General features: G+C 65.7%; 1 protein-coding gene across 6 annotated transcripts; it reads left to right on the top strand.

The window, feature by feature from the left end:
* The first annotated feature begins 12,651 nt into the window (after nucleotides 1-12,651).
* Nucleotides 12,652-27,623, top strand: CCDC187 (coiled-coil domain containing 187). Of its 6 annotated transcripts, XM_029920761.1 has the most exons (11): nucleotides 13,047-13,267; nucleotides 13,842-14,371; nucleotides 14,471-14,569; nucleotides 16,516-16,617; nucleotides 19,676-19,810; nucleotides 20,345-20,430; nucleotides 20,851-21,381; nucleotides 21,636-21,730; nucleotides 24,013-24,593; nucleotides 24,973-25,060; nucleotides 27,335-27,623. In XM_029920761.1, exons 2-11 carry the CDS (start codon nucleotides 13,882-13,884, stop codon nucleotides 27,555-27,557), a joined length of 2,430 nt encoding a protein of 809 aa, XP_029776621.1. In that variant the 5' UTR covers nucleotides 13,047-13,267; nucleotides 13,842-13,881; the 3' UTR covers nucleotides 27,558-27,623. The 6 variants fall into 6 exon arrangements, with proteins under 6 accessions (XP_029776617.1, XP_029776621.1, XP_029776620.1 ...); XM_029920757.1 differs by lacking the exon at nucleotides 13,047-13,267 and adding an exon at nucleotides 12,652-12,788 and having other exon boundaries at nucleotides 20,345-21,381; XM_029920760.1 differs by having other exon boundaries at nucleotides 13,842-14,017; nucleotides 20,345-21,381.
* Nucleotides 27,624-27,642: the final 19 nt, after the last annotated feature.

Genomic DNA, 27,642 nt, shown 5'->3' with positions numbered 1-27,642 from the left:
CTGGGTGGCCTGGCCTGGGGAGCCGCCCACCCTGCTCTTGCTCACCCCTGAAGCCTTGGGTCACATCACCCTCCCCACCTTGGGAAATGCAAGGACTCTGAAAACGGAAGTTCCCCGCCCCCACCCCACATATCTAGGCCCCGACCACATCCTCCTCGGTGAGTGCCTGGGAGCCCTGGTGGCTGAGCCCGTGGTGTGACCTCTTGGCCACCCACCCTGGACCTCCTGAGGGCCTTCTCCCGGGGCCCAGGTGCCTGTCGGGCTCCTCAGCCCCGGGGCCACAGCAAGCCCTCAGGGCACACCTGGATCTCCCCGGCTCTGTCCTGCTGGCCTTGCTGGTGCCTTCAGACTCCAAACCTGGGAAAAAGTCACTGTGCCCCATGGGACAGGGACCAGTCTGGGAGCAGGAAGTGGGCTACTGTCCCCAGGGTCCTGCCAGCCCTGCTGGGAGGGCTGCTCTAGGTCAGGGAAATGCCAGGGCCTCTGCGCCGGACCCCCTGCAGAACTGCCGCCCACGGCCCTCGGCCCTCGGGCTTCAGGCAAAGGCAATGGCAACAAAAATAAACACAAGATAACAAAGAGCCTGTTGGCGCCGGCTAGTTTGTTTCTCCTACGGAAGAGAGGCAGCGGGAATCAGAACCATCTGTGCCCAGTGCGATGGCGGCCAGCAGCCCAGACTGCTCGCCCTCCCCCATGACCACAGGAGCTGGGCAAGGCCTTGCTGCCCGCTGTGTGGGTGCTGCTGGCTGGGCCAGCGGGGGGGGGGGGGCAGTGGGCGGGGCGACCACTCTCCTCCAGGCCCGCAGGCCTCGCTGTAAGGGCAGGAGCCGCCTTGGGCCCCACCTCTGCCGGGCCTGAGCCCAGTGTCCCCAGGAAGCCACCGCTGCTAGCCCCTGTGGGTCCCCTGGGTCTTCGGCCAGGGGCCTGGTGCCAGGAAAGCCCTCACAGGGATGTGACAGGAATGGCGGAACTGGGGACAAACTCGTGGCCCTGTAGTCGTCACCACAGGAAAACATCTCGTTTTCCTTCCTTGAAGCAGGGAGACCCGGGAGCCGGGGTCCCCGGGCTAGAAGGCTCTCAGCTTTATGCCAGCACGACCCCGGGAGAGCGGAGCCGTCGAGGGTGTGGGGCAGTGAGCTGGCCAGGCTCCTGCCACCCAGGCACCTGCCAGCCACTGGCTTCTCTTCCTCTCTGGAGCCTCAGCTCGGCCGCCTGTGGGAACGGGCACGTCATTGTGCCCCGGAGAGCAGGGGACTCCTGGGTGACAGGTCTGGGCCAGGAGGAGCTCCTGGAGGCCACTCCCCATCCATCACCACCTGCCACACACCTGCCTCACTGTTGCTCTGGTCCCCTCTGCGCACCCTCCCCAGCGGAGCTTACCCCCTCCCAGCCTCCCCAAGGCGGGGGGAGCACCTCGTTATGTTCTGCTTTGTAACTGCCTCCCCGCTTGGCGAGGCCCGTGCACCAGCGGACCGAGTGCTCCCCCCGGGAGGCCGTAGGCACGCCCCCTCCATCCATCCCTAATGGCCCTCGTTCCCAAAGGGGCATTAGAGGGAAGAAAAGCACTTTCCCGTCCGGACAGGTCCTTGGAGGGGATGCAGAGAGCAGACAGAGGCAGTGACTCGGGGCCCCGTCCTGTCCGGGAGGCACCACCGCTTGAGAGCTGACACCAGGGTTTGGTGGCAGCATGCCCGGGGCGCTGCCCTTGTCAGTAATCAGCCACGCCGCTACACCTGCGGACACGTGCCGCGTGCCTGCCCTTCACCTCCCGGCGTTCCCCGGCCCCTGCCCTGTGGGCGCGCCCCGCCTGCCGTGTGGGTGCGCAGGCAGAGCGGGGGCATCCCAGGCCTCCAGGCCAGGCTCCAGGGGTGCTGACTTAGCCTTCCTGGGTCCGTGCCTTGGACGTGCCTGGCAGGAGATGACAGTGGCTGGGTGCTGGGTCCCTTCGGAGCCCTGGAAGTGGGGCGGCCTGGTGGTCTCTCCAGGCTGCGGCAGGACCCGCTGCCCTGAGCCATCCCAGGGACGAAGGACGGGCACACAGGCTTCAGAGAGGTGTGCCACCTCCCAGCCCCCCCCCCCCCGCCGTGTTTGCTGCGGCCAGGGGTAGATTGGGTGTCCCTGCAGCTGGTGTGGTAGCTCCTCATCCATGGCCTCCAAGGCCTGCCTCCTCCGACCCTGCGCCCCCTGCAGCAAGGCTGCTCCTGGGGGGCCCAGCGGGGGCGCAGACGAACCCAGGACCGCCATGCTCCTGACGAGTCTCTGCCATGGATTCCGGACTTGAGAAGGAAAGGTAGACAGGGAGGGGGAGAGACACACACACACACACACACACACACACACACGCACACGCACACGCACACGCACACGCATGCGCGCACATGGTCAAGTAAGATCACTCAGGTTTACCACGTTCCCAATGATGTCATTACCCTAAGAAACAACTTATTGTCTGTTGTCCTGCAAAGTTGTGCGGCAAGTACCCCCAGCCCACTGCCCTGAGGACCCCCTGGGCCACCGTCACCATCTCCTCTCCCGGGGGCCCCAAATGTCCCTGGAGAGTGGGGTCTGCAGGGTAAGTGGGTCCACAGGCGTGTGCACAGGGAGCCCGAAGGAAGCGGTCCGCCCGCCCACGGGCCCTGGGAGATGACAGGCGCCCAGGAAATAGCTAGAGGTCCGAGGGAGGCTCTGCACTACCGTGTCATCGAGCGCCACCTGGCCACGCAGCATTCCTGCCGCCCCGGCTGGCAGCTGCTGGCTTTGTCACCCCGGGGCCACGTGAAGCAGCCACACACGCCCTTGTCCGTGGCAGGTCTGTCTGGGGGGGCTCCTCCCCGGCTCGTGTGACTGAAGCCCCTGCCCCCTGCCTTTCTAAGCCCCCCAGGCCCGGCAGATGGGGGAACTGAGAGCCGGAGAAGACAGACAGAGACACAGAGTGATAGGGAGACAGAGAGAGACACAGACTCAGAGACCGAGGCAGAGAGATGGAGAGAGAGGAGGTCCCGACACCTTCAGGGGAGAGTCTGGGGGCTCTGGTTCCTAAGATGGCGTGTGGTGGGGGGGGTTCTTCACATGAGCCTAAGCCAGATGGAATTAGGAAAGCAAATCTCCTGGCCCAAAGAAATCCGAGGGAGCCCCCCAAGACAAAGTGCAGTGGTGTTTCCCTGTTGGCGGCTCTCTGCCCACTGCTCCCCATTCCAGGAGCGCCTGCGTTTACATCCACCCTCCACCCTCCTGCTGGCTGACCTCAGCCAAGCTCCCTGACCTTGGGGTGTGGAGCAGTGAATGAGGTGCTCGGCAGTTACCACTGAGGTGGGGTGAAGGGCTCTGTGCTCGTCCCCGGGGCCACCGCGTGACCTCACTTCCGCCTGAGGCCCTGGGGAGGGTGCTCCCTGCCTCTCTCAGCCCCTAGGGCTCCGGGTGCCCCTGGGCTGGTGGCCGGGTCCCTCCGCCTCTGCTCCATCCTCAGCAGACCCCTACCCTCCACTGGAAAGACTGGCCATCAGATGCAGGGCCCACCTGGTCCAGTAGGGTCTCTTCCTGGGCCCTTAACGGCTTCTGCACAAACCCTTCCCAGCTCAGAGCGCGCTGGCCGCCGAGGTGGACGCTGGATGTCACCCCACCGCACCCACATCCTGGCGTTTACCTACAAACCACTGCGGGACTCAGGTCTTATAACGCGTGTAGTTTTGTGGCCTTGTTGCCATGTCCCATTACGTCGTGAGCACTACCCGGGCATCACAGAAAGGTCCTCACAGGCACCCACAGGGTGGGGCTGTGTGACGTTCATCCAGGCCCTTGCTGGGGGTCACGCCGCCGTGCTGTCCGGTGGAAGGCTCCAGGGCCAGTGCCCCAGGGGTCAGGGAGCGGAGCCAGCACACAGCCCTCACGGGTCCATGAGAAAACCTGTCTCCTTGAGGACTCTGTCTAGAAGGTAGTGACAGTGTGGGGCTTGGGACATTGTAGAGCCATGCAGATGTGGTCGCCAGAGCAGGGGACATGCGGGGACCCCGGCCTGGGGACGGGCCTCTCTCCGTCAGGTGGAAGCCTGGAGAAGAAAGTCCTGCCAGCGAACCCCTGGCGTGGGCCTCGAACACGTCGTCAGGCACCGTGCAAGGGACAGCCGTCTCCCTGAACTTGCTCCTGTGCAGCCTCCCCCAAGCCGCTGAGGCTGGGCCCCTCCGGCTGCCTGGCCCTGAGGTCTGGGCAGACTTGGGGACCTGGTACGTGGGGACAGCGAGCCAGGGGTTTGCTTGCTTCCCTGGCACAGGGGCCGAGTTTGACAGCAAGACCAGAGGGATCACAGGTGCCCCGGGGCCACCAGGCCGAGGGGCGGGGCTGGCCTGCTAGCTGGGGACCTGGAAAGTTGGTGGGAAAGGGGGATCCCCAGGGCCAGGGCTTACTGGAGGGGCCCCCTACCCTTGGCATCCCCCTCCCTCTCCTTCCCCATCCCCCCCGGGGCCTTGGCCCTCTAGCACTGGGTGCTCACCACCTGAGTGCCACCTCCTGCCGCACCTGGGGTGTGGTCACAGAGCCAGGAGGAAGCCCAGTCCGTGGACCCACTAGCTCCTGCCAGACGCCACCTTCCCCCACCCCCCACCCCCGTGCCCTGTGCACACTCCCACCTGCCTCTCTGCGGAGGCTGGACTCCCTGAAGGCCCGGCCTCCTGCCAGGTGCCCTTCCCCCGCCCTTGAGCACAGGCACCCCACCCCTGCTGCGGGCAGGGGTGCCCCCCCAGGTTTACCGGGCACGAGGAAGCAGTGGTGGGAACCCGTGGAGGGCAAGGGACCTGGGGCAGAGCGAGTGGCAGCCGGCTCGCCAGGGCACAGTGGGACCTGGGGCCATCTCAGGAGGCACGGAGCACACTTCCCTGGGCCAGCAAGACGGGTCCCCAGACTTGCTGCGGGCTGTCTGCCTCAGTGGGGCTGCTGGGAAATGTCCAGCATCCGTCAGCAATGGCGAGGGATGCAGGAGAGGGGACCACCCTTCTGCCGGCCCCCACATGGGGTCCTTTCCCAGAGTCTTCCCAGTGGTTCCCGCAAGGCAGCCACGGTTGCCATGGAAACCCCGCATCCTCCTCAGCGGGCCCTGCTCTGCTCTTTGGGGAGACTCAGCTGGGCAGCTGCTCCCCTAGCCCTCTGTGGCTAAGGGGGGGCTGTTTACACAGCTTGGTTCTTCCCAGCCGGCTGCTCCCTAATTCCCAAATCACTGGGTCACGTCTGGGGGAGACGCTGTGCCCTGGGGTCCCGTGCAAGGTTTGCAGATTCCCCCTGGTGGGGGGGCCCCGCCTCTGGGGCCCTAATCAACCTAGGGGCAACGACTGAAGTGTAGGGGCCGCAGACTTAGGGCGGCCCGGCCCGGACTCCTACCACCCTGGCTCTCCAAACTACAAACCTCCCAGGACAGAGGCACGGACATTTCCTGAGCGTCTGGCACCCAAAAGCTCTTCCAGAAGGAAGGAGAGACAGGACCCCAGGCCTCTCGGCCCCTCCCTCTCCCTGCCGGACTGATCAAAGCTCAGAGCCAGGCTGATCCGGGAAATTAGGAAAAGGACCTGCTGGGGACTTTTGACCCTTTGGAAGCCCCATTAAAATGACAGCAGTGAGTTTCTCTGTTTGCTTTTCAAGTTACAAGCTCATAAAGACAGAGAGGACCGGAGAGGGGAGGGAAACGGCGGGGGGCTGCTGGTGTCTTGGGGGACAGGGGATAAACTCTGGAGGTGACCTCCCCATAGCTGGAGGTCTGGACCGCGGGGCCCCCACTCCTCAGAGCCAGAAAGCCAAGGAATGAGGGTGCTTACAGACCCCTCCCTTCCGCCCCCCCCCCCCAGCGGGAGAGTGGAGGGGGCTTCTCAGGATCTGGGCAGCCCTACATGTTTGGAGCCCTCAGCACCCCCTCACCGGGGCAAACCCTCCTGCTGTGCTCTCAGCCCCACTTGTCATAGGTCTGGTTCTCCAGAGCAGATGCCAAGGTTGAGTTTGGGGCACACAATGTGCATCAGGGACCAGCGCCCGCCAGGTGATGGGACCCTGTGGCCAGCCCTGCGGGGCTCCGGCTGGGTGACGCCTTGCGTGCACCCCTCGGTCTCCAGGCCCAGGTGCTCTGCCCGCAGGGGACCCGGCCCTGCGAGGAGGTCCTGGGCCAGGGGTCCTCCTGCGGGGTGTTGTCCGGTGACACTTCCGGCAATGCCCTGCTTTGCTGCTGCAGGTGGCAGCCCGTGGGCCTGGCCACTCTGCACCCGCTCTGATGAAGGGGGTCCCTGGTCTGATGCGATGACGGGGGGGTCCCGTGCAGCCGTTCCTACGGCCCCAGGGGGAGGTGTCCGCTGAGGCCTCGCGAACAGTGCCAGCCAACTGTGCCCGGAACGCACGCCTGTGAGGCAGCGCCATGGCCCTTCCAGAACCAGGAGGCCTAGGAGAGCCGCCTGGCTGTCCGAGCTCGGGGTTCAGGGCCGCTTCCGTTGTCGGCGGCTGGGCATTTGGAGCAGGGCTAGCTTTACCGACCTTGGTCCCTAAGAGCTCACGCCGCTGGGCCCACCCGTGGCCTCCATCTTTGCCGCCGTGGCCACTGCCCGTGAGGCCAGCACTGAGGCAGCCGGTGCCCCCAGCTGGCAGGGCGGCACTGGGTCCTGAGCACCTTAACTTTGTTTCTTAGCAGGTGCTCCCTGGTGGAGCAGGGGTGCGAGGGAGAGAGGGAGCGCGCTTCGAGGTTCGTGCCCACGCCCGTGGGCCTCCTTCCCCGCACGGTCTGCTTCTTCCCGTTAGCTTCCTAACCAGCCAGGAGGCCCCTTGGCCCCACCCCCCAGGCCACCTCTCCTCCCACACAAAGGGGAACTGGGGGCAAAGCTCTTCCTGACGTCTCTCAGCCTGTCCCCCCAGAAAGAGAGGGACTCTGCTCGCCCCCCAGCAGCCCACCCAGCCACCAAGCTCGGCCCGCCCTACCCCTGCAGCTGGTGGTACAGGCAGCTGTGGCCGCGGGGCCCAGACCGCATGCTCAAGCCCCACACTGCTCGTGCTGAGTCCTGGATGTCCCCCCTCCCCTCTTACTGGGCGGAGCAGGGACGCTTGGCCTTGGGACTGAGTGGCTCGGCCACACCCAGCCCGTGACAGCAGTTCTGCCACATCGTGCCCAGCACCAGGCCAGGCGTCTGTCTCGGAGGGGGGGGACTTCGCCGGTTTCTCTGATACCAACAGACAAAGTCAACCTGTGGACCAGAACTGACACACCCCTGAGCCCATCCCCCTTCAGGTGCCAGACGCCTGTGGGCAGCCCAGCCAGCGTGCGGAGCTCCGGCTCGCACCTGCTGACTGCCGGGTCGTAGCCCTCTCGGCCCTTTGGTGTGGTCTGGCCTGGAGGCTCAGCTCTGGTCCCAGGTGGCCTCACCAGGCGTCTGGCTCTCTTAGGAGAGCACCAAGAACCCCTCCAGCTGCTGCCCCCCACTTCCGGGGGCCAGGCACACCCCTGAGTATTTAAGAGACCAGCTGCTCCAAGCCTCTCTGCCTCCAAATTCAAATTTCTTGAACACCAAGAGGAATCTCCTGGCAAGACACTTTTACTAGAGTTTGGTTTTTGGTGGGGGGAGACCTAGCTCTGGGGGAGGGGTGGTGGCAGGGACCCACCCCCAGGACCTGCACAGAGGGGTTGGCTCCACTGGCCATGACAGGAGACGGCACCTCCCGCTGCCTCACCCTTTAGCTGACCCAGGCTGCACTGGGGAGGACCCTGGGCTTTCAGGGGGCAGGCTGCCCGCCCCTAGGACCCGCAGGTGCGAGTTTGGAGCTGGGCAGGGGTGGGGGCGGCGCACATTGTCCAGGACCTAGAGTTGAAGAAGGACCTTGGGCAAGGGCACCGATCTTAGCCAAATGACTGAGACCCCAGGGAGCCATGCACGGGTCCATGTGCTGGCCGGGCCCCTCGAGGCCCTCCTGCCCACGCGCCCAGGGCTGCCACACTGATTGCGGGGAGGCGAGAGACCTGTGGGCTTTGAATTTGGGAACCGGCCCCCCATCTCCACCTACCGGGCACCTTCCCAGAATCAGGAAGCCCTGAGGGCTGCTCTCTAGAAGCGGCTGTGAACTGGCTCGCGTGTCCCCCTGCCCCCCACCCCGTTGGCCTCTGGCTCCTTGGCTCCAGCCTGCCAGAGCCCCAGTGGCTGCTGGAGTCCCTGGGGGCAGGGAGAAAGCGGGGGCAGAGGGCCAGGAGGGGGCGGCTCTGGACTGCACTGGAGGCCCCTCTGCGGTCCTGCCCTGCAGACGTGCCTCCTGCCCCGCCCCCACTGCCCCCCACGGGGAGGAGCGCCCCAGGTGTGTGTCCCCAGCTCTCGTGCTGAGGCTCCTGGCGCTGAGGCTCCTGGCGAGTGGCACTGTTCCCTTGGGGCTCCGGGAAGCCAGCCTGGAGGAGGAGCCTGCGTGGATGGACGCTTGGGTTTCTCTGGCAACATCAGGGCAGGCCTCCTGCACACCTGGAGGTGCAGGAGGGCGCCTGTGCTCGCTGGCGGTGGCCTTTGAGTCACAGCTACTGCCTGGTGCCCCCCCACAGACAGGGAGCCCTGGGGCTTTTCAGCTGGTGAGTACCCTGGGGGCTCTGCTTGAGCCGCCCGGCCTGCCCCAGGCACTTGGAGGAGGTGTGGGTGGGAGCACAGGCAGGTCGGGGAGGGTGGCAGCCTTTCCCCTGGGCACGGGCGGGGCTGGGTGCCAGTCTTCCTTCTGTCCCACTTTCCCAGGGAGGGGTCTTCCCATGTGGGACTCCCTCTGAGGGTTTGGGGCCCCCGCGGGGGCAAGGCCAGGCTGCCCCTGGGAGCGTGATGCCCGCCAGCCCTACCCACCGGGCTGCCTTGCCTCTGGGTTCAGGCGCTGCTGTAAGGTCCATACTAGACTCTTCCCTAAGGAACTGTCCCTCAGTTTCCCCATCTGGACAATAAGAATAAATACTCCACCTGCCCTGAGTGGGGCTGATGGGTGGTTCGGCATTTGGCCCCACCTGGCAAGTCCATTATCTGACAAGGCGGCCAGCCCAGCACGGATCCTGTCCAGCTAACTCCTCAGGCAAAGGGTCTGGGCCCCTCAGCCCCCTCAGGCCGTCCTGTCCTGCTAGGAGGCCGCCATCAAGGAGTGGGTGTTACAGGCTGGGTCAGCGAGCAGGAGACCCACAGCCGTGGCCCCCAAAAGCCACGGTCCCCAGTTGGCTGTTCTGAGCCCTTTGAGGGTGGTTTTCGTCCCCTGGGGAGGGTGTCTGGTCCACGGGCTCCTTTCCTGGGGTCGCCGGTCTCTCGGCTCCCTCCCTATTTGCGGGAAGTGGTGACAAGGGCAGGTCTCCGCTCTGTGTTGTGTGACTGTGGGCAAGGTGACAACGCCTTGCTCCCGGGCTGTGGGAGGAGCCCCAGGTTGCCTGGGAAATGCATTGGGGGCAGGACCCAGCCCCTGGCAGGGTGCCCTGAGCGGTGCCCAGCTCAGGAGACACTGCTCTCCACAATTGGGTGCTAGCTGCTACGACTCGGGCCTTGGAGGAGACCGCAGGCCTGAGGATGGGGGTGCAGGGTGGGAGGAATAGGAGGTGGCCGGGCCCGGGGCTGAGGGGGGCTCCCTGTGGGTGTGGCCGTGAGTCCCTCTTAGCAAGAGTGGACTGTGGCACCAGGGTCCCCTGGGCGGTGGGTTAAGTGGGTTCTGGGTTGTGTAACCGAGAGGTCGTGGGGTATGGCCACCTCACTTCGTTTCATCTCCTTTGCACCCGTGGCCACCTCTGCCTGCGGAGCCCACTGTTCAGGGCGTGGCTGTGTGTCCTTGGGTCCATGTGTCTGCATGTCTGTGCATGTCCTTGGCGTTGGCATTTCTCTCTGCCCACCTCACCCACCAGCCTTGCATCCACCACCCTGGGGGTCTGGCGCTCTCCCCTGGGGAGGGGCTGGTGGAGACGCCGTGACCGCTGCGGCCAGGACAGCGGGGAGGCTGGGGGGACGCAGAGAAAGCCTCTGGGAGCCCAGGCGCGCCTGCCTGCTCTGCAGACCCGGGCCGCGCGCTCCTGTGCGGCGTGTCGGTGTCTGGGGTGTCACGGGGGGCAGGGCCCTTGCTGCCCACACAGCACTTCCCCAGATATGACCTGAGCCCCGGTCAGCCTCCGAAGCACTTCTGTGTGGAGGCCCGGCACCCCCACCTCGGGGTCCCTGCTGCCTGGTGGCTTCTGGGCGGGGCCTGGCGCAGCTGGAGACGAATCGGGGTGCGGGGCCAGCTCGGGTGTGTGCACTGCTGGGACCACAGCTTCCCCAGGGCTGGGTCCACGCAGGTGGCTGCAGGATGCCATGTCCAAGTCCAGGCCGCTGCCGGGGCGACCGCTGTGGCCTCAAACCCTGGGGCCCGGGGCTGTGGGCACCCATGGCCTTTCTCCTTCATGGTCCACTGACTGTGTCCCCAAACCTGCTCAGTTCAGTCTGCTTTGGGCTCGTTTCCCTGGGGACAAGCTGGGGAGAAGTGAGCAGTGCAACAGACAGAGCCGATCTGCCCCCCCGCCCGAACCCCCCACCCCCACCCCTCAGGCCAGGCTGGGCTTTGGAAGCAGGGGCAGGGGCCTGGGCCAGATGGGACAGTGAGCTGTGGTGCTGTGGGTGGGGACCCCGCTCGCCCCAGGCCCCAGCAAGGGACGGGGCACCGGTTCCACTCCGGGCCCTGACACACTGGGGGCTCTTCCAGCCACGAGTATGCGCACACAAGGCCTCTCCTGTGCCCCCACCCCCAGTGGTCCCCGGCCCCCTGAGGGAGGCGGAGGAGTGGGGACCAAGACAGAGCAGAGGTGAGGGGACCTTGCTCAGAGAGAGTGGCATTGGCAGGTGTGAGCCAGGGAAGAGGCAGGGGTGGTCGGTGGGGAGCGCCTCGGGGTGCAAACGGGGGCAAGCCTCCGGCCAGGCCTACCGAGTGGCTCAGGGCTAGACGCGGTGGTGGGCCTGATCTGCGTGGGGCGTGTCCCCCGCCCAGGCTGCGGCCTCTGCCCGGGGCCTAGCGGGACCTGGCACCCACCGCTGCTCGGGGTCCCCCCAGCGGGTTCGAGGGAGCAGAGGCAGTGGGTGCCCACGTGGGCCACAGTCCACGGGGGTCCTGGGCAGGCCTCTCGCATGTCTCCTGATTTGGAGCTGGTCCAGAAGCCCAGGCCATGAACTCGGTCTGCGGGGAGGTGTGGCACCCACGGAGGGGGCCGGGGGTCGGGGGTCCGGGAGGAAGTGCAGGGCTTATCACCGCCCACGAGTGAAGACAAAGGTGGGGTTATTTTCGCGCACACGCATTTGTTTGTGATTTTGCTGTTATCAACTCTAGGGCGTTGAAGCCGACTGCTCCATCGTGCGGATTATGTATTTATGTTTATTTATTTTGAGAGAGAGAGAGTGGGGCAGGGGCAGAGAGGGAGAGGGGAGAGAAGGGATCCCAAGCAGGCTCAGTGCTGTCAGCACAGAGCCTGATGTGAGGCTTGAACCCACAAACTGCAAGATCACGACTTGAGCCGGTCAGGAATGGGGCACTTAACCCGCTGAGCCCCCCACGCACCCCCCAGGTATCCCTGCCTCTACTGTATTTATAATGCAGCTGCTTCCCGAGGAGGGAGACTGCTAAGCACCCGCTTCTGCTCAGAGACACCCTCCCTCTGCCCTTCAGGGAGCAGGGCCAGGAAGTCGGGAGGACGTTGGGTGGGGGAGAGTGAGGAGGGGGCCTGTGGGCCTGGCGGGGGACGTGGCTGCAGTGGTGGGGGGTCCATGGGCAGGGTGGCAGGGGCTCTGCTGAGCTGTCTCTGGGAGTCTCCTCGGTTGTCCAGCCTGGAAGGGTGGCGTGGGGACTCTGTGGTCACCCCCTGGTGAAGCCGCCGCGCCCCCAGTCCTGCCGGCCCCTGGTTTCAGCAGAAGCTGCCCCCAGGCGCGGGCTGCCCCGGCACCACACTCGTGCCCTGAGGCTCCCCTGGAAGGACCTGCATCCCCCCACCTTGCCTCTGTGACACAACCCCTCGCACACAGCAACACAGGGTGGCCCGGCTGCATCGGGGCCACAGCAGGGAGCAGGCCGGGTGGCACTACCCGCCAGGTGGACCCAGCAGAGCTGGATGGCGGCCACGGTGCCACCGGCAGGGGGACCTAGCTGTGGCGGTACGCCATCAGTCTGGGCCGCCAGGAGTGGCCAAGGGCCCCAGGGCCAAAGGCTGAATCTAGGGGGCCGCAGAGTCTGTGGCCCCTGAGCCCAGGGTCATCCCGACCACAGGAGAAGCCGCCCGGGGAGGGAAGAGACAGCACCCCGCAGTGCAGGCCGGTGCCGGCCCCCGGGCAAGCCCTCTCCCCTGCTGCTGGCTGGACGGGGGCCGTTGCCACCACCACAGGGCCCTGCTGGGCTCAGAGCCCCGCCCCGTGGCCTGCCCTCTGCCAGCCATGGCCACGCTTCCCCGGGACAGGCTCTTGGAACACGCCTCCAGGAGGCCCTCCATTCTGTCTGAAAGTAGGGGGGCTCTTGCTTTCTCTGGCGCATCCTGAACACGAAGTCTTCACAAGCCCCTCGGCCCCTGACTGCTGCTCGCCGGCTGCCCTGCTCAGCGCCCCCTGCTGGAGTGAACTCACCAGATGCTCACAATACCTAGAGGCAGGGGCAGGGTGGGGTCCCCGTCGCCCAAGGTTACTCAGTGGGCTGGGGGTGGAGCAGGGATGTGAGGGTGCTCTCCTCCGCAGGGGGCTATGCCCAGCTCGGAGCCAGCTGACTGCAGAGTCCACGACCTCTCCACCTCGCCGTCCTGCCAGGGCGGTCGAGGAGGTGACGGACTCCCCCTGCAGGTGGGCCCGGCTGGGGCGCGCCCCTGGGCTGGCTCGTCTCTCCTGCACCGGGGCTCCCAGGCTGAAGCTAGGGTCAACCCTGCCTACCTCTGTCCCAGCCCCTCCTCGCGCCCCCACTCCAGGTCACTCACCTGGAGCCACTGGCTCCGGTGCCCCGGGAGGAAGGGGGTGGGGCCTGCCCACGGCCCCAGTGGAGCTGAAGGCTGAGTGACGTGGGGTCATTGTGCTGTCACAGGCCACCCCCAGAATTCTCTCCCACCCTGCTGAGAGGCAGCTCCCTAGAAAGCCCCCACCCCTGGCCACTGCAGCCCAGGTCCCAGCAGCCCCCCATGTCCACCCAGTTTCCACGACCATCCTGAGGGGCTCCATCGTGGGCCAGGGCACTGGGGCAGGCCAGCCGGCCCAGGCCTCACAGGGATGGATGCCAGGCCCCAGGCCAGCAGGCTGCCCCGTGAAAGCACCATCTGACCCCAGAGCAGGTGGTGACCGGGGTCTCCGCTGATTCTGCCCTCTGCCCAGCCCTGGGGCCATGTGAACCTCAGTCCGGAAGTGCTGGCTGCCCACCTAGGAGTCCCGCCCCAGCCCCGCCCCAAAGACCAGCTCAAGGCCCGGGGCAGGCCAGCCGTCGGGAAGGCCGGAGCCAAGCCCCGGGAGGGTCTGTGCGGACGCGGGTGTCCGTGCCCGCCCCTGGGAGCAGGTGGGGGCTTCCTTCCCCAGGAGGGCAGCCCGGTCAGCATGAGGGTGGAGGACTGGGGGGCCAGAGTGCCTCTGCTGCGTGCCTTCTCCACAGCCTCAGTTGCCTCATCTGCAAATTGGGCCGATCGTGGTGCCTGCCTCACAGGCTCCCGGTGGCCGTGTGAGAGAACGTCACAGCGGCGCCGTGCACAGGGCGTTTCACGGGTCCCTGGCACCTATGTCGGCTGTGGGTCTTCCGAGACAGGAGCAGGAGGGAGCAGGGGGCGCGCTGGGTGGCGGGGCTCAGTGTGAGATGCTCTTCCACTCCGCCTGGCCAGTCTCTGCTCCTGACCGGCCGGTGGGCTCCTCTCTCCCCAGGGGCTCCGCGCTCCGTTCGCCTGCGGCTGACGATGGTGTCATGGCTGCCCTGAGGTGGACCTGGCCCTCCCGGCCGCCGGGTGACCTGCGGGGGGCTCCCCACGTGGCCTGGTCCCACTACGTCGAGCAGCCGGGCCCCCAGGGGAGGGCCTGCAGCCTCCCGGTGTGGTCCGAAGGTGAGGAGACCAAGGATGGGGACAGCTCGGTGTCATCAGGCCGCCTCTCCGGCTCCTCCGGGGGCCACGAGTCCTGCACGTCTCTCCCGGGGCCCTGGAAGGAGAGGCCCCCACAGGTGCAGGGGCCCCGGCGGACGCCCAGAGAGACCAACCCACGGCTGGAGCTGCTCAGGGACAAGATCCGGGCCCAGGCGTGGTGGCAGGCCAGCTGTGCCTCTCTGGGCACCTCGGCGCCCTCCAGCGCCTCGCGTCTCTGCAGTGCCTCCAAGCCAGAGCCCCGCAGGAGGGCCGGGAAGCTGGCGCACCCCGACCTGGCCCCCTGGGACGTACTTGGGCCTGGGGCCTCCGTCACAGGTGCTGTGTCTGAAGCCTTGTGAGCAGATGCCGGACGGGGACCTCTGCCTGGAACTTCTCGGAACCCGTCTCACGATGCTCCTTCTCGCTCCTCTCCAGGCTTGGGCGCCCTGAGCGAGGCTCCGTGTGGAAGGAAAGACAAGGCCATCCTGGGCCGGGGGCGAGAGCCCTCCAGGGCCCCCCAGCGCCAGGCCGCAGGTGAGGGGCCATGCGGGGCTGCCTTCCCGGAAGCCTGTTTGGACACTCGGGTGGCGGTCAGGGCCACACGGTGCAGAACTAAGCAACAGGCTCTATTTCGATCGCACTCAGACAAGGACACTAGAGGGGGTCCCAGCCCTTTATGAAAGGGCCGGGCAGGGATCTGGGCCCAGCCTGTCATTCTCTGGGGGCAGGATGTCCAAACCTCGGCCTCCCCCTCAGGGAAGGAGTGCAGCAGGCCTGCAAGGCAGACGGGGGCTCAGCCTGCACAGAACAAGCGGTGTCTTTCCTGCACGGTCTGTGCCCTCCCTGCGCCCGAGGCCTTGCCGGCCTGCCCGCTCGGCCCACACATGGCCCTACTGTGCAGGGAGGCGCTGAGGGCTGGTCCGGGGCACACAGACTTCCTGCAGGCGGCAGGGGCCAGGGGCCAAGGGAAGAACTAGGTTTGGACTCACTCTTTCGGTCAACAGATAGCAGGGGTGAGGAGGGGGAGGCAGACAGGAGGCTGGATTGCACCCCTGACCACGGGAACCGGGAATTGCTGGGCAGGTTTTAAGCAGGGGTGGGCCTGGGCTTTGGCAGGCTGCCACTGTTTGCAGGGGGAGAGGGGGAGGAGGGCGTCTCTTGTGTGCAGAGACAGCCTCACTTGAGCAAGATTTTGGGGGCCCCTAAGTGGGGCAGCGGGAGGCCCTCAGGAGCAGAAGTCAGGCTGCCCTGGGACGCCCGAAACAGTGTGGGTTTCCACGGGCGACAGTGGCACCCAGTATGGGACTTGGGACCCCTGGGGTGGCAGCCACAGGGGCGTTTTGGGTGTGTGTCCTGCCCCAGCAGAGTGCAGATGCAGGTGGGGTCCACGGTGCCTGCTGATCAAAGCCAAGGGGGCGGGTCCCAGCGCCGGCCTGTGGCTCACAGCCATCAGCCTGCCTCTCCCCCTCCCCTGATGGGTCTCCTATGCCCTCGGCTCACCCGTCCGCTCCCACCCCACGGAGGCCACTGGGGCCCCTCAGCCAAGGACACGACTTGACCATTGGTCACTTGGCACCTAGCATCATCGGTCACCAGTTCTTAAAGTCATGTCTCCCCCTCCCAGCTTTAGAACCCTCCAGAAGCAGGTGTGGGGTCTTTTTTTCCCTTTTTTAACTATGGTAAGATGTACGTAAGAGTTACCATCTTAGCCACTCCTAAGGGCACAGTTCACGGGCGTCAGGCGCGTTCACGCAGTCGTGCAGCCGCCCCCCCATCCGTCCCCAGAACGTGTCCCTCTTCCCAGACAGGACTCTGTCCAGTCACAGGGACCCGCCCCCCGCCCCCCTCCCAGCCTCCACTCTCTGCCTCTGTGGCTCTGACTCCTCCAGGGCCTCCTCTAGAATTCCTGCTTTTGTGCGGGCCTGGGGGCGGGAGGGACCGGCCAAGGCCTGGAGCGCTCCTGGCCCTGCTCACAGACCACTGGTTGATTGGCTTTTTGGTGCTTCCCAGATACAGTCCCCTCCCCAGCCGTGGACAAGGACAAGTGAGGCCAACGGCCCGGGGAGAGGTGGCCGCACTGGCCCTCAGGAAGCTGGCCCACTCCTGTTGGCCACTGCGCTTGCCCAGGGAGTTGGACAACCTCCACTTCCACCCCCTCGGGTCTCCATGTCCCCACGTGTCCAGCCAGGGTGGACCCCACCATGCAAAGGCCTCCCCACCCCACCCCACCCCACCCCAGGTCCATGTCCAGTCTGGCTGACCGCCTCTCCGTGGCAGCACACTCACCTGTTTATTCAGTCAACAAACAGTCACGTGTGCCCTCTGGCCCCACACTCAGCTGCCCACTGCGGCCTGGGCCCCGGGAGCAGGGGGGACGGGTGCGTGGCTCTGTAGGGGCCCAGGGCCACCAGTGAGGCCGGCCATGTGTTCGTCACTGCTCACCCTCCTCCCTTCCCTCCTCTCCTCCCCTTCCCCTGAAGCTCTTCGGGAGAAAAGCAAAAGAAGGAAAAGTAGTCCCTGCAAAAGGGAGAGATCCCCGGGGCCACCCACCCCCACCGCCAGAAGAGCTGCCAAAGGCAAAAGTAAGGTTTGCATATTCGCGGTGGCAAGGCCTGGGGTAACAGTCTGTGTCCCCTGCCACTAGGTGAGCGCAGGGCCTCTTTTGGGTGCTGCAGACTGCCAGCCGCCCTGGGGGCCTGGGGCGCTGTGGGCACGGAGGCCTGGGACGGGCAGGGGCCGAGCTAGAGGGGGGATTCTGCCACACATGGAGGCCGGGCAGGGCTGGGGTCCGCATCTCGGGGAATTGTAGGCCCCGGACATCACCAGAGCTCCGCGCGGTCCCCGCCCGCGCAGGGGTCATCCCCCGTGAGGAAGTGCAAGTGCACAGCCTCCGGTGTCGCGGGCTGGCCTTCCCGCTCCCCCAGACCGGGACCGCGTCCGGACACGGGGCCACTCTCCACGGCATAACACACACTTTCATAGTCTGTGCTCCCCAGCATCGCTCATGGGGGGGGGTGCTGGTGGAGGGAGGGGCCTCCCTGTGCCCCTGGCCTGGGACTTAGAATCCAGACAGCAAGCCAGGAACGCCCACTTCCCCCAGGGCACTCGGTGATGGGAAGGACCTTGGATAGTGTCCACTGTCTCCCGCCCTTTGGGGACTTGGGGCCGTCACCCAGGGGTGGGCGCTGGCCGATCGCATCCCAGGAAAGTCAGAGGCAAAGCTGGTGATGGTGGCAGGCCTGAGGTCGCACCCTGGGGCCTGGGCGGAGTGGGGAGAGGGCAGGGTGGGGCATTGACATCTAGCAGGGACCCACCTGCCCTGGCTGGGTCCACCATCCCCAGGAGGGCCGGTTTGGGGCCTGTGGAGTGAGGGAGGCAGGGTCCCTCTGGAGCGTGACTGTTCGGGTGTCAGTGTGGAGCGGGCTCTGTGTGGGCCTCGGGCTCTCTGGACATTGGCTCAGGGACTGACTGCACAGCCCTCCTCTGGGGCAGGCGGGCTTGCTCCCATTCTGTAGATGGGGAGACTGAGGCTCAGAGAGGCTCAACAGCCTGCCCGGTGGCAGGTGTTCTGCCCGTCTTTCTGCTTGAGGGAGGCGGACAGCCGTGGGGGCAGCTGGGTAAGAGGTGACCACACAGCAGGGTAAACGTCCACTCAAATCTGACAGTGAGGGATGCTTGGAGCCATGGAGAAGGTTCCAGAAGGTCCACCTCAAAGGCACAAAATGAAACAATTTTCCGCATCATTGTTTCCCTCCCACCCCTCAGCTTTTTGGTTTGTTTTATTTTAATGGCTGCCTTGAAAAATGACCTGCTTTCTGTCTGACACCAGGTCACAGGGCGTGCCACCGGCTGCATCCATCATCGTAACCACTGTGTCACCCTGACGGAGCTGACCATTAGTTTCTGTCAGTGACCAAGTCACAGCTGGGCTAAGGAGAGATGAGCTTGGGTTCAAAGGTCAGAGCCGCAGGACTTGGGAATTGGATGAATTAGAAATTTGCTGTAGTTAACAAAAAATTAAATCACAATAGTTATAAAATATTCATCCATCCGGGCTGGAGGAAAATGAAGCCCAATATTTAATTTCAGATTATACCGCCTCACTTTGCATTTTTTATCATAGATTAAGTCGGCCCTGGAACTCTGACAGGGCACTTGGGGACTCTATCCATTTCCACAGATTAAAAATCCTCTCGTAAAAAAATTAATTGCCATTAAACTGCTCAGCGGAAGAAAAAAATGTGCCCATCAGGACCCATTTATTGACCCGGACCCCTCTGGCGGGCTAATGGGGGATGAGCGGCCAGTGATGGAGGGGCCTGCGGGGAGGGTCCCATGGCGGGCGGCCCCCTCGTCCAGGGCAGGGGGGCGCCGCGACTTGGCGCGGTTCGGGGCGCACCCCCAGTCCCGTGGGCGGCCGGCGGGCAGTGCCACCTCGGCCCCGGCCTGTCTCGGCCAGCAGCGCGCTGACCCCGCCCGGCCAGCCCCGTCTCAGGCCTGCGCTCCTGTGGGGAAACCGAGGCGAGTCCCTTGCCGGAAGCCGCAGCTAGGAATCAGCAGAGCCAGACCCGGGTCTGGGACTCCTGACACCCCGCCTTAACCTGGGCGGCCCAGGGCCCGGCTGGGGGGCGTGGCCTCAGGGGCTCTCCCTGGAGGGGCGTGGCTGGTGGAGGCCATGGCCTCGGGTTCCGGTCCTGGAGGGGCGTGGCTTACGGAGGGCAAGCTTTCGAGCGGTGTAGCCTTGGGTCGTGTCCCATGGAGGGCGGAGATCGCCGCTTCGGGGCGTGGCCTATGAAGGGCGTGGCCTATGGAGGGCGTGGTCGGGCGTGGCCCCTTCTCCTTACAGCCGCCGCTTCAGGCTTGGAGCTCTTTTCAGGTCTGGGCCTTGGGAGAGGGTTTCCCCAAGTGTATGCTGGGGAGACTCCTGGCCCTGTTGGTTGCCTGGCCCCGGGGGTCACGTCTCCGGATGGTCTCTGCTCTAAGGCATCCTTGCCAGGCAAAAACTGGCCTCTGCCAGGGCCCTTGTGGATGCGTTTGTAATGATGGCGGGACTGGTATTGGCGTCTGGCGAGTGTAACCTGGGATTATGAAGAGTTGTGGTAAATGACGTTTCTCAGGTGACAATATTTGTTAACAAAACCTTATTTGTGTTTGGGACGCGGTGGGTGTTTGTCGGTCCTCTCCAGGACCCCTTGTGCTGGCCTGGGCATACTCGTGGGGGCCCACCCACTCTGCTGCCCAGCCACTGCGGCCCAGTGCGGACGGCCAGCGGGGTCAGTGGCCTCCCACCGGCCCTGCCTGTGCTGGTGGCCCTTCGTTATCACTTTCCTCGTTAGCATGGGCCCGTGTTTACCGAGCATGTGCCGGGCACCGGGGCCTGTGTCACTCACCTTTCAGGCAAAGCCGCAGGGAGCAAGTTTCATTGCCCCTTTTTCTGAGGGTCAGAGAAGTCAGGTCACTTTCCAAAGTCATCCTGGGACTCAGCCTTGCCTCTTGCTGCCTGGTGGCCGAGGCTCGCCCTAGCTTCTCTGGAGCGTGTGGATCGGTCCCTGGGGGCTGCCCGGGGCCTGCAACCCCTCCATCTGGGCCGGCGCTCTGAGCCCTAGCCGATGGGCTGTGTGTGCATTTTCTCTGTTTAAGATTCTGAGTTGGTTGGCGTTTATGCCTGGAGGAAAGGACCAACCCTGGCGAGGGTCCTGCTCGGGCCCCCCCCGGCCTCCCCCAGGCTCCAGAGCGAGGCGCCCTGGAGAGACCAGGCCCCCGCCGCGGAATTAGGTACCCGGCGCCTCGGCCTCTGGCTCCTTCCTACTGTGCTATAGGTATGGGTGGTGGGCGCGGAGGGCAAAGGAGGGACTGCCCGTGCCAAGCAGCCTCTCCCCAGCGGCCTGTCAAATGCCCTCCGGACCTGCCATCAGACAGGACTTGGGGGAAACCAGTGTGTGCGAAAGCCTGAGAAAAGGATTTCTGTCCCTGAGAGACACCTGTCAGGTGCCCAGGCGGCGGGGCTTTCCTAACTGAGGGAAGGCAGGATGGAGCGGCAGGTTCCTCCGGCAGACACATGTCCCCCCCCACCCCCCATCACGCTGTGTTCGCCATGTCTGGGCTCTGTGCCCGGGCCCAGGCACAGCCTCCAGTCACCAGGATGTGGCACGTGTGCCTGGAAGGCTTCTGCAAACCCATGCTGGGTGCGAGACCCAGGAGGGGCTGGGAGCAGGGCCAAGGGCGCCTCTGGCGGGGGTGGGGGGGTGCTGGCTCTGCTCCCCCTGGGCCCCTGCAGCTCCTGACACTCACGGCCTCCTGTCTTTGCAGGAGACAGCAGGAAAATTGGAGCTGCTCAGAGCCCCCCTGCCCGCCCCGGGTCGCCCAGTCCAGCCTCCGTCCTCGGTGGCCTGCAGGTGTCTGCCCACATGCCCAGCCTGTCTTCCTGCGAGCAGCCTGTGAACATCCAGAATGCCATGGCCGTCCTGAGAGACCTCCGCCGGCAGATCCAGGCCGGGCTGGAGTTGGCCCGGAGCCACCGCCGCAGGGGAGGGCCAGAGCTGGGGCGGCCTCTGCTGGGGCTGCAGGACCTGGCAGGGAGGAGGCGGCCGCAGGGCCCCTGGAGCACCCCCCACATTCCGGGCTCCTTCTCGGAGAGTCCCCAGGAGTGGAAGCGCTCCTCCTTAGAGAGGCCTGGCAGCTTCCCCATGGGGCGTCGCTGGAGCACCTTGGCTGGGTGGGAGTCCTATTCCCAGATGCCCTGGGCGGCTCAAGGACAGAAGCCCTCCTTCCAGAAGCTGGGGAGCCCCCCTGAAAGGCTGACCTCCCTCCCTCAGCGGCCCTGGAGCGCCTCCGCCGGGCAGGCCTCCCGGCCCCGGAGGACCTGGGCCCCTCATGAAGACTGGGAGAGCCCCGCCCGAAGACCGTGGAGCCCGTCGGCCCCGAGGTCCCGGAGCGCCTCCTTCACGCACAGCGCGGGCACCCCAAGCAAGGGCACAGGCTCCCTCCTGCCCCCCTCGGAGCTGAAGCATGGCTGGCTGAGGCCGGCCCTCAGGGACCCCGGCATCGCCCCTGGGAAGGAGAACGAGGTGAGGGTGCCGCCACCCTGCCCGAAGCCCCGGGGGGCCCGGGGTCACCCCCACAGCTCGGAGTCTCTGCGGGAGTTCATGCGCCAGAAGACGCTGGCCCGGAGGCGACAGGCCCTGGAGGAGAAGGCCTCTGCCGTGCGGGCGCTTGAGCTGCGAAACCAGAGGCTGCAGGACGTGTACAGGAAGCAGAGGGAGGCCGTCCTCGGCAAGGCCGTCCCTGTGGTCTCCCACACGACCCCCGGCATCGTGACCTTTTTCCCGCACTGCGCACAGTCCAAGGTATGGCCGGGCGCAGCTGCGGACGCGGTGCTGGCCAGCTCAGCCGCCGGGCTTCCAGCTCCCCAAGTGCCTGCCTCCCTGGGAATGGTGGGGCCCTGGTGGGACCCCACTGCCTCTGTCCCAGCCCCTAAAGAGGGGGCCCCCAAGGGGTCCAGCCTGAGCGCCTGTGGAGGTCAGGGCTAGTTCTGGGACTAAGAGAAAGGTCCTCAGGGCTCTGGCCAGGGCAGGCTCTGACTTGTTCTCCTCTGCTTTAGGGCCTGGAAGCCCCCGGGAGCCTGGGGTCGCCTGTGCTGGAGTGGAGCAAGGTGACCTCCGGCAAGGTGCTGGGGGGCCAGGAGGCCCCGGGCAGGTGGGTAGGCAGCTCAGGGCCGCCGTTCCGCGTGGGGCTCCCCGAGGCGGCCGCGGCTTTCCCTGGCGATCAGGGCTGCCCTGGATTCCGCACCACATTCAGTGAGCGGTCTGGGAGGCCAGACGCCGGGGCACTGAGCCGTCCCCAGTGTTGTGTGGTCACCCCCCGCCCCCGCACACAAAACATCGCCTCTCCCCAAAACGGGGCCCCGCACCCGTCAGCGTCGCTCCAGTCCCCCCCTGCCACCCAGCGTCCCCCGACAGCTTCCCCTTCATGTCAGCGGAGCCTGGCGGCGTGGGGCCCTCGCGTCTGGCCTCTTTCGTGGAGCATGCTTTCTGGGCTCACCCCTGCTGTCGCCCGCGTCCGGCTTTCGCTCCTCGTCATGGCCAAACCCTATTCTGTCCACGGGGGCGGGGGTCGCCGCTGGTCGGTTGGTGGAGGTTTGGGCTGTTTCCCCCTTGGTGCTGGTTCGTGCTGCTGTGAATGAATTTGTCGAACACCTGTCTCGCGTCCCTTGTCACCCACCCGGGAGTGAAGCTGCCAGCAGCGTCATAGGAAAACTCCGTGTTTAACTTTTCGAGGAACTGCCAGACGGTTTCCCGCGCCGTCCCCGCCATCCTGTGTCCTCAGCGGCGACCGAGGAGGGTCCCGGGTTCTCTGGGTCCTGCCAACTGCTTTCTGGCTTTTTCCCTTTGTGTGTGTTTGTTTTCACTCTTGTGTGTGTGTTTTAATGGAGCCGGGCAGCTGTCCAGAGAGCCCCTCCCCAGGGCGGCACCTTAACGGGAGGGGTCAGGAGACGGTCCCCCACTCTGGGGCACGTCAAGTCTGGGAGCGTCGTGACGAGGGTGCAGGTCCCAGCTGCGCAGCTGAGTGAGCGTTCCCACCCTCGGAGCCCGACAGAGAAGCCAGCCGCTGCCCAGGGCAGACCCCTGGCTCAGCGGAGAGGCCGCCGAGGGCTCCTGGCCGCCCTGACGTGAGGCCCACGGTCCATCCTCTGGACAGGGAGTGCGGGCCCTTCATCTTGCTTTCTTGCGTTCCTTTTTCCCCTCTTCATTTTATCTTTTTTATTTAATGAATTTTTTAAGGTTTATTTATTTTTGAGAGACAGAGAGAGACAGAGTACCAGTGGGGGAGGGGCCGAGAAAAAGGGAGACACAGAATCGGAAGCAGCTCCAGGCCCCAGGCTCCAAGCTGTCAGCACACAGCCTGACACGGGGCTCAAACCCACGAACCGTGAGATCATGGCCTAAGGAGCCGCAGTCGGACGCTCAACCGACTGAGCACCCCCCTTCCCCAGGCATCCTCCTCTCCACGTTTTGAAGACGGTACGGGGAAATACACGTAACGTAGGTTTACCGCCCTCCAGTGCGTGCGCTCTGCCACGCAGCGGCTCCCTGCCTCAGTCCTCGGAGCGTGTCCGCCTTCCCAGACTGGACTCCGTCCCGTTACACACGGACCCGCGCTCCGTGCCTGTGGATCCGGCCCATCCGGAGCCCCCTGGGAGCGGGCCCCTCAGGATCGGCCCCCCTGCGCCGGCTCGCCCCGTGGGGGGGAGGGGCAGACAGAGGGGAGAGGGAGACTCCCAGGCAGGCCCCCCGCTCAGCACAGAGCCCCACGTGGGGCTCGATCCCACTACCCTGCGATCATGACCTGAGCCGAAATCAAGAGCAGCACGCTCACCCCACTGAACCCCCAGGCGCCCCTTTTATTCACTGTTACAGAGCAGGCCCCCGACCGCTGTGAGGGGGTCTCGCTGTGATCCGGTTCGTGTCTCCCGGACGGCCCGCGATGTCTGGCATCTTTCTCGTGTATTTACTGGCTCTGTGTCTCCTTTGGAGAAACGTCCACTCAGGTCCTTTGTGCATTGGAGTTGTGAGTGGCCGGTGTCCCTTACACGCTCCGGGAGCATCGTGACGAGGATGCGGGTCCCAGGAGCAGGTCCCTCGTGGGACGTGAGGGTCGTAGCAACTGTCCCATTCCGTAGTCTCCTGCTCCCTCGTGACTGTGGCCTCTGATGCACATGAGTCGGACGTTTTGAAGGACTTCAATCTATTTTTTCTTTCAGTGCTTGGGCTCTGGTGTTGACCCCGACCCGCTGCCGGGTCTCGGTCATGGCTGGGTGTGGTCCGCTGCTGTCAGACGCCCGGAGCCATCCCTCCAAGACACAAACAGTCTCTGTGAACAGATGCCATTGTCACAGAGCTCATCCCTGCTTACACGTCTCAGACGCGCTGCCCAGGCCGCAGGCACCAGACCTGACCCTCTCCCCCCTCTCCCTGCAGCTTCTGCCTGTGTTTGAACAGAACCCTGAACCGCACTGAGACGCTGGAGACAGGCGGCCCCCGGGACGGCGCCCCCGTGCTGACGTCGGCCCGCTCCTCCCTGGGCCCCCTGAAGCTCCAGGACCTCGCCACCCAGCACCCGTGCCCAGGGGTGTGCATCTACCTGGACCCCGAGGAGAGCGAGCACCTGGGCATGTCGGGGCCCCCGCACTTCCGGTACAAGCAGGCCCGGCTGCAGGCTCTGGAGACCATGGCCAACATCCTCAAGCAACGGATTGACATCCTGACGGCCAAGCTGTACAAGTCGGAGGCGCTGGACACTCTTGGGGACCCGGTCCCTGGCCTGTCACCCTCACACCCCAGCAGCATGGCTGCTGCCCCCATGCCCACAACCCCCATCTGCTCCGGAGCACTGGTGCCCAACAGGGGCAGAGGGCCACCCCGGGGCTGGGCGGACACGCAGGCCAGGCCGCTCCTCTCTCCCACCTGCTTCTTGGACAGCCAGACCCTGCCGTGGAGCCCCGACTGGGAACGGTGGCAGAGGGTGACCCCGGGGGCCCACCACGACAGCCAGCCTCGAGGTAGGTGGCCACCAGCCCCAGCAGTGGCCGAGGGGGCCCCACTCTCTCCCTAAAGGGGAGACAATACCACAGCGGGTGTGCAGGCCACTTGAGAGGACATGGGGCGGTCTGGCCACGCCCGGCCACAGGCCGATCCTCCATCAGCGACAGCCCTGTGCACACCTCGGTCCCGGTGGTGGAGGGGTGAGGCCTGGCCCCGAGGCTTTTGTGCCCACCACCTCCCTACCCTGCCGCCAGAGAGGGGCAAGAAAGCAGACACGGCCCACCAGGACTCCTGACACGGGGCTGAGGGTGTCCCTCCCCCACCCCACCCCCCAGCCAGCAGCTTCTCCCCACCCACCCATTCCGGGGAGTGAGCCTGGTGTCCGTCTCTCCGAAGGTTTCATGGAGGATGGATATTTGGAGCTGGATAACAGGCCGGCAAGAAACACGGATTCCTTCCAGGCCCTGCGCCCCTTCCTCGGGAGGTGAGCCTGAGCACCCTCCACGGGCCCCAGGGGAGCCGCGAGCCGTGGACCAAGCACAGCCCGTGCACAGGGGCGCACAGCGGTCTGGGTGCAGCGGGGCTGGCGGGCGGGGGGTGGGGAACGAGCCCAGAGACTCCCCTCTGGCTGGGCAGTGGGCACTGATAGGTGCGCGGTCCCCCGGGATGCACCCCCTCCCCACACACCTCCACACTGGCTCCCGGCAGAGAGGACTCTGTCGGCCACAACTTCCTGCGTGATTGGCGGCTGGTCGTGTGCAGGTGTCCGCCCGCTCAGGTCCTGTGTCCCGTGTCTGAGTTCTCGGGACCACCCGGCCACAGACCCTTGTACTGTCCTGTGCTAGGCCTCTGCCCACCCCCGCCAGGGTCTCAGCCTCTGGCCCATTGGTGGAACTGAGTGATTACTGCCAGTAGGGGGCAGCATTGGGCTGGACTTGTGGTTCTTGGCCAGCTGCCACCCCCAAGACCTAGAGGAGAGGGGAGGGTTGGGAGGGTTCTCAGATGTTAATTACCCGGGGCTCCCAGGCGGACACCCCACTTCTGCCCTCCCCCCGCAGGGCATTCCCACCCAGGGTACCCCCACACCTGGGTGCTGCGTCCTCCCGTCCGCCCGCCCCCGTCCCCACCAGGGGCTGGGGACAAGCCAAACCTCAGCCGCTGGACACAGAGCCCGGGTTCTTTGACTGCGCCCATTCCCTAGTCCAGCGGTTCTCACACTGTTCCCTGAGAACTCATTAGAAATGCAGAGCCCTGGCCTGCCCCCAGCCTCCCAAGCCCAGTCCCCTAGGCTGGGCCCAGGGGTCAGTCCTGCTGGGGACGTGTGGCTCTGGAGTTTGAGAATCACTGCCCTGGAAAGTCTAGGCCAGAGGCCAACAAGCCACAGCCCCGTGGCCCACTGCCCGTGTCGGTAAATAAAGCTTTATTGGCACATAGCCTCGCACACGCTTCACGGAGTGAGTGCGGCGGCTGTTGCTGCGATAAAATGGCTGAATTGCTTCCCCAGAGGCAGGGTCTGCGTGGCCTGAATGTTTCCCGTTTGTCCCTTTATGGGAAGCCTTTACTGACCTTTGCCCCAGACAGTTGAGGGGGACACTCACGGCAATGGCTTGAACTTAGCCTTTGAGAAGAGCCGGGGTCCGACATTCAGGATCGGGGGGGGCAGGATGAGGGGCCCCTGCAGTGACCTGGTCCCTCCTGTCCCCTCACGGGCATGCACCCTGCAGCTGCCCCCACCCCATCCCAGGGTTCTGCCCAGATTCAACACCTGGGCCCGCCACTGGCCCCCCAAGACTGCTTCCTCGTTTCAGGCCCCTCTTCCACACCCTCCCCCTGCAAGGGCCAGGGGCTGCAGGTGTGGGGGCTGGGCGGTCCAGCAGCGGGTGCTCAGCAAACACGGTGGCTGCTGGAGGAGGGCCACGCCCTCCCCCCCTGCCCGTCTCCACCGCCTGCAGCGTGTCCTTGGTCCCTCGGGCGGTCCCGAGTCCCTGCGCCAGCTTGACGGCTGCACCCTGATGAGGGACGTGACGTGAGGGGGTGTGGCCCCACCGACACAGACTCCCGTCTCTGGGGCTCCTGCCATGTAGACGGAGGCCCCGCCTTCCTCCCCACCCTAGTGTGGCCGGCCTCCCTGTCGGGGTTAGCTCGCCCTAAGGCGGGGCAGGCTTCGAGCCTTGGGGGCCCGCGTGACCCCTGCCTCCTCTGTCCGCTGGCCGGCCCGGGCTCCCTGTGGGGCGGGCAGCATTTTGGGCCATGAGCCGGCAGTGGTGAGGGTGAGGGCTGGTGAGCCCACCCCGCTCCGCTCCAGGCCTGGTGGCAGCGCCCCTCAGCAGAGGGAACAGCAGACATGAAGAGCAGGCCCTGTGTCCCTCGTTCCCAGAGAGGCCACCTCTCCCCGGAGGGCCCGGCGGGCCCAGAGCGGGCACGGGCTTCCAGGCAGAGGGCATTCTGGTCCTGGCTGCCGCGTCCAACAGTGATGATAGGAGCCAAGCCTCGGCCGTCTGCGCTCCCGAGGCCGCCAATCCCCTGGGTCTGACACCTCCGTGCCACCTGCTCGTGCCGCCCTCCTGGGCCTCTGGTCACGAGCCCCTCCTCCTCCCCCGTAGGCCTCTGGCCCTTGGCCCTGGTCACTGTGGGTCTGAGAGCAGCTTCGTTCAGGCCAAGGGAACTCGGCTCCCTGCCCCCCAGACCCCAGCGGCCTCGGACCTCGTGGATCCTTCCCTGCCCGACCCTGCTCACACGTGTGTTTGCCTGTCCCTAGCTCACCCGGGGTGACCGCCGTGCTGGACCCCACCTGCGGCTCCCTGCGGCTGGAGGAGGTGCCGTCGGCCAGAGGAGCCAGCTTGGTCACGCCCTGGACCCTGCGGAGCTGCGGTAAGGGCGAGCCCGCGCCCAGGCCCTGGGCTGGCTGGTCGGGTGCCTGGGGAGCTCCGCTGGGGACCCCCTCCACTGCCCGAGGCTCCGGCGAGGCCCTGCGAGTGTAGAGAGATCCTCTTCTATGTGGAGAGCGTCCACGCATCAGTATTAAAGTTTTTTGGAGGCTTTCGGGACCCACTGCTTGCTCTGTGC

The sequence above is a fragment of the Suricata suricatta genome, chromosome 13 (genome assembly GCF_006229205.1).
Source record: "Suricata suricatta isolate VVHF042 chromosome 13, meerkat_22Aug2017_6uvM2_HiC, whole genome shotgun sequence".
NCBI classification, from domain to species: domain Eukaryota; kingdom Metazoa; phylum Chordata; class Mammalia; order Carnivora; family Herpestidae; genus Suricata; species Suricata suricatta.
The sequence above is the reverse complement of the archived record's forward strand: the minus strand, read 5'-3'. Positions and strand labels throughout refer to the sequence as shown.

What these genes read in the sequence shown, in the direction of transcription:
- CCDC187 (XM_029920757.1), top strand. Translation starts at nt 13,882, where the DNA reads ATGGCTGCCCTGAGGTGGACCTGGCCCTCCCGGCCGCCGGGTGACCTG. An exon ending in GCCTGGGGCCTCCGTCACAG is followed by an intron (nt 14,372 to 14,470) that starts GTGCTGTGTCTG and finishes GCTCCTCTCCAG; the next exon opens with GCTTGGGCGCCCTGAGCGAG. An exon ending in GGCCAGGAGGCCCCGGGCAG is followed by an intron (nt 21,731 to 24,012) that starts GTGGGTAGGCAG and finishes CTCTCCCTGCAG; the next exon opens with CTTCTGCCTGTGTTTGAACA.